The sequence below is a fragment of the Hippichthys cyanospilos genome, chromosome 3, assembly GCF_059441005.1.
Source record: "Hippichthys cyanospilos isolate Australia breed blue-spotted pipefish chromosome 3, RoL_Hcya_1.0, whole genome shotgun sequence".
Taxonomy (NCBI): Eukaryota; Metazoa; Chordata; class Actinopteri; order Syngnathiformes; family Syngnathidae; genus Hippichthys; species Hippichthys cyanospilos.
Genome location: NC_142371.1, coordinates 21,756,842 through 21,766,952, shown reverse-complemented (window position 1 = coordinate 21,766,952; position 10,111 = coordinate 21,756,842). Strand labels below are relative to the sequence as shown.

Sequence of the window (10,111 nt, the reverse complement as noted above, 5' to 3'; positions counted from 1 at the left end):
TTTTAATATTTTTTGGAAGACAAGAAATGAAAACAACATTTTTAGATTACACATTGGTATTTTTCTTCAACTAGAATTGTGAACGAATAAAAAAACAAAAACAAAAAAACAAAACGATAAATACCGGGACATTACAAAGTGTGTTCGAAATATGTCTGTATGTGTTAAAATATCATATATATGTCAACAATATTGAAATATCAAATTTCCATATTTTGGGAAAATATTCCAAAGAAAAACAGCACCATCTAGTGGAGGATTGCTACATTTCCAAATCGCTAAACGTACACAAAAATTCCTATTCAAAACGTACTTAGAATTTTACCAGTACAGTATTTTTAATTCAAGTAAATATTCCCCTTTCGTTTTTCAGTGGATGTTTTTAAACTATAATCATATTCTCAAATAATACAATTCCCACTCAATAGTCACCGGGCATATAGTAGAGATTTATTTCCATATACAGTACATATACCATCTTTTGTACAACACAAAACTATCCTGATTTAATACCACTTTGACCTTGAAATTGAATTTTAAGACATTCTAAACTTCATCTCCACAAAGGTATTCACAATACAAAATATATAACAACACAAAAGTAACTAAACGAATTTCCACCACGCTGTGTAAAAGTTCCCTGCTGGTGTTGCATAAAGTGCATATTAATATTAAATATATTGTCACAGCTACGTAGTTTTATGAACAAAATGAAGAGAAAGAAATTTTGGACACATGAGAGTCTTCCTTTTCTGAATCTCACGTATTAAGGCACATCTCTATTTCTCAACATATCCTACTGATAGCCAGCCTGTTCATTTGTGTCCAACTGTGGTGGACATTTGTTTTTGGTCTTTTTCTTTGAACTCAATGGAGCAGGCTTACCAAATCCTGTTGTGCTCAGGAGAGGACATCCTGTCCTTTTGAATGATGTCTCATGTGTTTGGGTGGTATGCAAATCACTTTGTTGTCTCTCTGAGACAAAATGGACACAACAGTGGATGTAAATCACTAGGCCGGATTCCAGGAGGATATACAGAGTCATTGGAAGCATTTATGTTGGATTTTACGAAGCGAATGGAATGTGTTGTCTCTTTAAATACTTCAATTGAAACTGTGAGCGACCATAAAATGGCGGCGGGGGAAAAAAATGTTGCAAAATACAATCGCACATCAGCAACAAAGGGGGTATACGTTTTGCAATCTCACAGCAGGAGGGCAAAGGTCAACAGTAGGCACAGCGCGCACGCCGTCGGTCCAGTGTGGAGACGAGGGTCGGCGGCTCGGGAGGACACGTGATTGAGTGTCCCGTTGAGCCACAGGCAGGACCTGGTGGTGGTGGCGTTACAGCACTCCAAGTGGCATGGAGGCGGCGTGGCGGTTTTGCATGGCGTTTGGCCCGAGCAGTTGGTGGCGCAGCCTGCTGTCCACTGGGTACCGGCGCTGACCGTTTGCTTCATTAGCTGGAGAGAGGATGCCGCAGGAAAAAAAAAAAAATAGCAAGTACTTATATTCTACTGCGAGACATTCTATTCATTGTGTCCACTGGAGTGGACATTAGTTTTCCGTCGATATCTTTTGACTTACTGAAGCTATCTTACTAAGTCCTAGTGCACTCAGTGGAGGACACCCTGGCCATTCCAATGATGTCTCGTGTTAACTTTGCTTTGGTGAGACAAAATGGACATGGCAATGGACACAAATGAATAGGAGTCAGATAGCCAGTTATTCATTTGCGTCCACAGGGGTGGACATTCATTTTTGGTCTATATCTATTGACTTATTGGAGCTACCTTACTAAGTCCTAGTGTGCTCAGTAGAGGACATCCTGGCCTTTCCAATGATGTCTCATGTGTTGACTTTGCTGTCTTGCTGAGACAAATTGGGACACAGCAGCACAAATTAATTTTTGCTCTCTATCTTTTGACTGATTAGAGCTATCATACCAAGTCCCTGTGTGCTCAGGTGAGGACATTCGGCCCTTTACAATGATGTCCCACGTGTTACCTTATGCTGTCTTGCTGAGACAAAATGGACACAGCAAGTACTGGACACAAATGTATAGGCTAGCTCTCTGGCTCTTATTGATTGTGTCCACTGAATGGTCAATATCTTTTGACTTATTGAAGCTACCTTACGAAGTCCTAGTGAGCTCAGTTGAGGACACCCTGGTTTTTCTAAAGATGTCTCATGTGCTGTCATCTTTTTCCACATCATTTTTGCAATATTAGTAGTGTAATAACAGAACTTTGACTTGTTGTCGTCACAATGCGGGTGAAATTTCAGCTCCTTCAAAAAAAGTAAGCTTTTTACGTCAAATATTATTGATATTGCATTTCGAATATTATAAACAATCCTATTTAGACAATTTAGGTGTTTTGCATTACTGTCCCATAGTGTCCCCTACATGAACTGAACCTTGACCTCAACTGGCATCACTCTGGGGTGTGTTGTGCTTCTCACCTGACAGTGCAGCTGCGTGGCGGAGCATGTCTGCAGTGTGTTGCTAAAGCTGGTGTAGCAGGTGGCACCCGTACATGTCCCCTGGTGGCATTTGTTTCCCTGGGAGGAAAAAAAAAAGACACACGCTGATGTTACACACAAACAGATAGTGTCTCTTTTTCCACTGCGTGTTAGCTGTTAATGTTGCTATAAGGAAACGTTTGCTAGCTTAGTTGCCAGAAGCGTTAGCTAGCTTAGTATCTTCAATTTCTTCTACTATTATTTTTTTTCTGTAACTATGAATGATGTTGTTAAGTGTGTGCTATGCTGTGTTGGTCAAGCAATTTTGAATGTCGTTTTGTTGTTACCTTTGCCGTCGTAGCTTGCTGGGTGGGGGCCATGGTCATGGCCTTGGTGACGGATACGGTAGTCGGAGAAACCGCTTGACAAAAAGACATTGTAAAATAGAGACACAAGACACAAATCACATAAGACGAGATCTGAGTACACGAGAAGAGACGATGACATTTTGGACGAATTTGGAATAGAAAATATTGCTCAATATAAATGTTCTATTTTTTGTCATTTTCTATTTAACTAAAATTAACAAGCTAGCATGCAAATGTAAACATGAAAAGGAAAAGCACTCTTCTTATAGGCTTTTTTTTCCAGCTAACGGCTAATTTATGTAAATCTTTGCACTAAATATGGACAACAAACGGCGTACAATAAAATGTGTCATAAGTTTGTTTTTTACTTCCTTGAATTGGCGATTGAACGTGATTTCAAAAGAACACTGTTGTTTACATCGGGAGTCATGACTTGTGATTCATTCCACAGTTTGTGCATTAGAAAGCTACAGATATTGTGAGATACTTACAGGAAGAACTTCAAAATAAAATCACGCTAAGGCGTCTTTGTGAAGACATTATTTGGTATTTCTCACTATGTAGGGTACAAGATATTATCCTGTGTTTTCCATTGCACTTGTGGCCCAACAGGCAAAAAGGACGAGAAATCTCATGACACTCTCGCGAGATCTCGTCATACAAGATCTCGTACCATCCCTAATACGGTGTATAGAAAATGATGGAGAAAGAAGTGAAAACGTACATGTCGCATGGATTTACTAGTGACATACCGGTAGACGTCATCATCAGAGATGCGAATGTGTTGGCGAGGCAGCCCGTGGTGTTGCAGCAAGCGACGGCGCAGTTGGTGTCCGTGGCGTTAGCGCAGCCGCTACTACAGGATGCGGTGCAGTTTGCCGTGTAGTACATCATGCCCATGTTCAAAAGCTGATTGGTAGCAAAAGAACACACACAATTTAAAATATGATTTTCTTTCTTGGTTCATAAGCTAAAAATATATTTTTAAAAAGACATGTGCACGATGTCTTGCGGTCATTCCATGAACGATCTCGCGATAGATCAATTCGATGGTAGAATCCATTCATTTGTTAAAATGGGACTAATTATTATACTGTATTATGCTGAAGCTTGGTGTATTCGGAGATATTTTTTTATCTTTTTACAAGGCTTGAAATTATTATTATTATTTTTTTTTTGCAGAGCAGTTTTATGAATCAATAATAATTTGTGGAGCAATTTTCTAATTTCCACCACAAGAGGGCAGATGGTAAAATCCACAAATGAGCCCCCCCATATAATTATAATGCTAAATAAACATGAAGTACAGTATATTGGTGCCAGTGACAAAATCCATTTTAATGGGCTGGTTTATACCATGAATTGAAATGACATCAGCTAAAAAAGTTGCTTATTTTCAAGTAACCAAGTCAAACGGTAAAAGAAATTGTCCAAACACCACTGTTTATAAAAACGGAGACATGTTTTGTTCACGTGAAAATTTGCGATCTTACCTGACACCATTCACCACTGGCACACTGCGTGCCATTTTGATTGCTGTACATGGCATTGCATTCTGAGCAATTACAGGAGAATACTGGACAGTATATCTGCATTTGGAAGCCAAATAAACAGGATGATGATTGTAGCTAAAAGTACAGCTAGCTAGCAATATAAAAAGGACGGATGAGTGAGTTGGACTTGCCATGCCCATTGTTGTCATGGTCGTATTGGTCATGTTTCCTGTAAAAGACGAACAGTAAATGTTAACGCTGGATATGATAAATGGTACAGTCCAGTAGAAAATACCTACCGGTTGAGGTGGACATCATCGTCGTTGTGTTTTGACCAGAGCCAGTGTTCGGACTCACGGTCGTGGTGGCGCCGGACATGGGTATGTCTGGAGGAGAGGTGGGATTGTTTATGCTTAAGAAAAATCTGATTGGTGTAAAGTGGTGAAGCAAAACGTACTGGCGGAGGTGGACATCTTGGTGGAGGACATCATCATGTTCGAACTAGTGGTTGGGTTTGCAGTCATGGCTGTGGTGGCGCTGCTGGAGCCTGTTTTTAAAGTACAAGTGGACATTAAAAAAAAATATCCAGAATAGAATGCAATTGGAAAGAACCCCAAATATTTTTTCCCTTGAAATTTTTTACCTAAAAAAGTGTAACCTTTTTTGTAAGTTTATTATTTTCTATTGACAAATCAGATTATGAAATTTGATTGTTGTCTAAATTGTCATGGTAGACCTTCCGTGAGGTTGGAATTTTGCCTTTTGAAAAGATAGTCTTCTGTAAATAATTTTGACTTTTAAATGAGCAAAATCAACTCTAGTAAAGCAGCCAATCGCACGGCACACAGAAACTAACAACCATTCCCACACCCAATCACAAGGAAAGTTATGTCCAACAAATGTACAACATAATAATGAAAAAATACATTAAGGAAAACAAAAACATTTACGTGTCCAGTACACCTGCCATGCATATTTTTGGAATGTGTACAGACATACCTAAGGGCAATTTGGAGCATCCGATATACCTAACATGGGCATGGGGAGTACATGGAAACTCTACATAGGAAGGCAGGAGCCTGAATCAAAACCTACAACTTCTGAACTGTGAGGCAGACGTGCGAACCACTCTTTCACCATGCCCTACCCTAACATTTATCCAATAAAATAAAACACACCGGTTGACATGGACATCTTGGTGGTGGACTTCATCATCATCGTCGTGGTCGGTGCTCCAGAGCCACTATTGGGACCTGATGTGGTGCCGGACATGGACGTGGCTGTGGAGGAGGCAGAGGTGGTTCCTGTGTTAGGCGCACTGACTGAACTAATGGAAGCCACATGTGTAGAAGCAGCAGCGCTTGTTCCGGCAGCTGACGTCTGCACGCTGCCTGCCGCCGCAGCTGTGGATAAAGAATTGCTTGGCGTGGGTGAGGACGACAACCACGACATGCTGCTGGCTGCTGCGGACAAAGTTTTGCTAGAGGTGGCGCCATCTGCAGGTGAGGATGACTTCCACAGCATGGTACTGGTTGCTGTGGATAAAGGGGAGCTTGTGGTGGCGGCAGCTGCAGGCGAGGAGGATGGTGACCACGACATGGTACTGGCCGCTGTGGATAAAAGTGTGCTTGTGGTGGCGCCATCTGCAGGTGAGGATGTCATCCGTGACATGGTGCTAGCTGCTGAGGATAAAGGTGTACTGGAGGTGGCGCCATCTGCGGGTGAGGATGTCATCCTCGACATGGTACTAGCCGCTGTGGATAAAGTCGTACTGGAGGTGGCGCCATCTGCAGGTGAGGATGTCATCCTCGACATGGTACTAGCCGCTGCGGATAAAGTTGTACTGGAGGTGGCGCCATCTGCAGGTGAGGATGTTATCCTCGACATGGTACTAGCCGCTGTGGATAAAGGTGTACTGGAGGTGGCGCCATCTGCAGGTGAGGATGTCATCCTCGACATGGTACTAGCCGCTGTGGATAAAGGTGTACTGGAGGTGGCGCCATCTGCAGGTGAGGATGTCATCCTCGACATGGTACTAGCCGCTGTGGATAAAGGTGTACTGGAGGTGGCGCCATCTGCAGGTGAGGATGTCATCCTCGACATGGTACTAGCCGCTGTGGATAAAGGTGTACTGGAGGTGGCGCCATCTGCAGGTGAGGATGTCATCCTCGACATGGTACTAGCCGCTGTGGATAAAGGTGTACTGGAGGTGGCGCCATCTGCAGGTGAGGATGTCATCCTCGACATGGTACTAGCCGCTGTGGATAAAGGTGTACTGGAGGTGGCGCCATCTGCAGGTGAGGATGTCATCTGGGACATGGTACTATCCGCTGTGGATAAAGGTGTACTGGAGGTGGCGCCATTCGCAGGTGAGGACGTCATCTGCGACATGGTACTATCTGCTGTGGATAAAGGCGTACTGGAGGTGGCACCATCTGCAGGTGAGGATGTCATTCCCGACATGGTCATGGCCACTGTGGATAAAGGCATACTGGAGGTGGCGCCATCTGCAGGTGAGGATGTCATCAACGACATGGTATTGGCCGCTGTGGATAAAGGCGTGCTGGAAGGGGGCTGGGGGGTGGAGGTCATGGGTGCTCCTGTAGAAGACGAGGCAGTGGGGGGCACGGTTGTACCTATGGGTGTGGAGGCGGCCGTACCGGTAGTAGGGGCAGGACTGGTGGCACTGGACCTGCCTCCTGACATCGTGAGAAGAAGTAAACCGACTAAGAGAAGACGTGGTGCCGGGATACCAATCAGGCCTGGAAAAATCAAACATCAAAAAACAAGTCAGGTTTACTGTTTTATTCCTATTTTTAACATTATCTATCTATCTATCTATCTATCTATCTATCTATCTATCTATCTATCTATCTATCTATCTATCTATCTATCTATCGTATTCTTAGCTACTCTTTGCAGAGGATAAAGAATATATTCTTGTATTACCTAACTCAGTATCTTTGCAACTAATAAAACAATGCCATCTATTAGCTCATCTATGGTTTTTCGCATTGTGTGTTAGCATTAAGCAAGTGGGTGATATATAATGAGGTTGTTTTTTGAGCAATAATATACTTGAATTAGGAGAGCAGTGTTGAAAGGGGGAGAATTTTAACGGTGACCCCTGGGTGAACCCTCACCCCAACACAAGAAAAACTCCATTTGGCATCCACTTTAACCCAGAAAAAAAGACATATATAGCCACCCAGTAAAGATGAATCTTTTGATGTCTACAGCCGCCAATAGTAGTGAATGATTTAAAGTAGAAGACTTGTAAAAACTTTGACAATCACTATTGCAGAGAATACAACAAAAGTTTTCACCATGGAAAATAATGATGCTACTAACAAAGTAAAGCAAAGCTTACCGTACCTGTGAACATTTTGATAGTGCTTGAGGCAATTGTCACTGTATCAGAAAAAAGAGCCTGTAATGACAAAATAAAAAAATGACGCTTATAACATAACTCATTGATATCATAACAAAAGATGTTCCCATTTGAGCGATGCATTTTAATAGGGCTTTTTTTGTAAAAGACGCCAAACGCCATCTGCGCAAATATCCTCTGTGAGAGCTTTGTCAAAATCCCTTTTACAATCCTACCAATTGTTGAGGTGAATGTGATCTCATAATTGTTTGCTTAGTGGCAATGGAGACAAAAGAAAAGACTGAAAATCCTGACCATTTTTTTTTTTTGGCCAATTTGTCTTCTCGCATTACTGTCACCTGAACACTCAGAAACAAGATTTAGCAGTAGGTCCATCCTCTTTGGCACATATTTGTTTAGAGATACACTGCTATTATAACTAAATATGAATCCATATTTGCGCACATTTAATCCACGCGTGCAATTAAATTGTTTGTTCTTGGATCAGTCCCGTGGGAGATTGACTAAGGAGTGCCACTTGTTTTTTTTGTTTTTTTTTCCCTCCCCTCCATCGCGGGCTCCTCTGGGCTCCGCACCCTGGAAACGCAATGACAACAGCGACCCACGTTCATATAGCAACGCCATCAACGTGATGATTTCATATGCCGCAAACCGAAGAGTTTTATAAGGTCAACACGTTCCCATGGTAACGCATGACCAAATCAAGAGAAGGAAGAAGTATTAGCAACAGTTAAAATTAATAGAATGGGAAATATGATAACATTGAATAGTGATGGTTAATTAAAAAAAAAAATCTGAATTATACATGAGTACATTAAGTCATCAATTACTATAAATATAATATTTATGGAATCATTTAGTGAATGTAAAAAGTTCACTAAAAATCAGAACACATTTTATATATATTTTTTTGCCAAGCTTTATGATGTGGATGATACTTTTTGATGTGGAATGACTAACTAATTTCTTAATGTTTGAAAACTTATGATATTCAAGGTATTACCAAACTTTTGATTGGAATGATTCATACATACTGTAATACAAATGTATTAACTACTACTAAATTGCACTAAAGGAAACCTTAATGGATTTTAAGTACGTAATGCGCCATATTTAATATGTCATCTTTGATGTTGTCTACTATCAATATATACAATTAAAAACTTTTATTAACAATATAATGAAGAGAAATACTATAGTATACGCAACAACTTTATAACTAGTACATGTGAAAAAAACCCACCTTATACGCAAGTCTTATACGCAATAAAAATTAAACATGCAAAATGAATATTTTATGATTATTAAAATGTAATGTACTGGAAAATATAAAAACAAACTCCAGCAGTGCCTCCAAAGCGCCTTAGACACAACAGCCTTTTAAGTTAGCTTTCTTGAACTTATATTGTATATTATATATAATTCCGGCTATTAATTTTCATTTTCTTCAGGGTAATATTACCAGTCATACATTTATGTATTCATCCCCAACTAAAAACAAGCAGGCTCTTAGTTTGCTCCTTTTTATGACATTTTTAATAACACATTTTTCACTGGTAAATGAAAAATTAAATAAAAAACACAAACTGTGACGCTATATTTGTTGGCAATATTTCACGCATATAGAATGTTCCATTAAATGGGGTAAATATTATAAATGAAGTCTTGACCAAGCATTTAATGCTTCTTGCATATCTTGTGCAAAAAAAAAATCCACAATAACAACAACAATAACGGTGATTAAAAACAAAACAAAAAGTTTTAATGTGGGTGTACTCACCTGGTGTAGCTTGTGTCAGCTGCGGGTGAAGTGACGGAGACCTCCCATAAGACTTGTGCTCTCTGTAACATCCCCACCCCTCCCTCTCCTCGCCTCTCCTCTCTTCTCCTGCCAACCCTTAGGCTGGCTTCTCCTGGTGACGCCACTATTGACGGCGATGTGGACGCCCTTTACCTGTCTAACATTACCACAGGGGGGTTGGGGGGAAAAAAAATCAAAGAGAGGGTTGTTTCTATTCCGTATAAGAAAACATATATGTACATAGCACCACTGTTTACATTACAAATTCACCAGACATCATGCAGCAGATTAGCAGACAAATCAAGAATTACCACCCTCATCCGAAATTAAAAATGAAATAAAGGCAATTGTGTATTACCACTTTTGCACTTTTAGGACCATTTTATGTCATTTTCTTCCACACCAATCTCACGGTATTTTTAGCACATTTCTGTTAGTGTGACACCTAGGTGGTTGTGCCATGTTGGACTTTTCCATATTGTCATCATCAGGGTGAAATTTCAGCTCCCTAGTGTCTTTTCAATGATTTCCCTTTCAATGATTTCCCATTGATTGTGATCTATAAATCAAAACAATGGATCAAATACTGCACAAA

At 40.6% G+C, this 10,111-nt stretch overlaps 1 protein-coding gene across 1 annotated transcript; it reads right to left on the bottom strand.

The window, feature by feature from the left end:
• Positions 1 to 428: 428 nt before the first annotated feature.
• LOC148426252 (uncharacterized) lies at positions 429 to 7,030 on the bottom strand. The gene is made up of 9 exons (XM_088409637.1): positions 5,503 to 7,030; positions 4,782 to 4,871; positions 4,624 to 4,710; positions 4,516 to 4,553; positions 4,325 to 4,420; positions 3,584 to 3,740; positions 2,811 to 2,884; positions 2,464 to 2,562; positions 429 to 1,463 (listed from the first exon to the last, which is right to left on the bottom strand). The coding sequence occupies exons 1-9, from the start codon at positions 7,028 to 7,030 to the stop codon at positions 1,206 to 1,208; spliced, it is 2,427 nt and encodes an 808-aa protein (XP_088265763.1). The 3' UTR covers positions 429 to 1,205.
• Between the last annotated feature and the right edge of the window lie 3,081 nt (positions 7,031 to 10,111).

Excerpts from the sequence above, each read along its gene's own strand:
- LOC148426252 (XM_088409637.1), bottom strand. The coding sequence starts at position 7,030 with ATGTCAGGAGGCAGGTCCAGTGCCACCAGTCCTGCCCCTACTACCGGT. Across the intron at positions 4,872-5,502 it reads CAAGATGTCCATGTCAACCG|GCTCCAGCAGCGCCACCACA; the intron begins GTGTGTTTTATT and ends CTTTAAAAACAG. Across the intron at positions 4,711-4,781 it reads CAAGATGTCCACCTCCGCCA|ACATACCCATGTCCGGCGCC; the intron begins GTACGTTTTGCT and ends CCTCTCCTCCAG.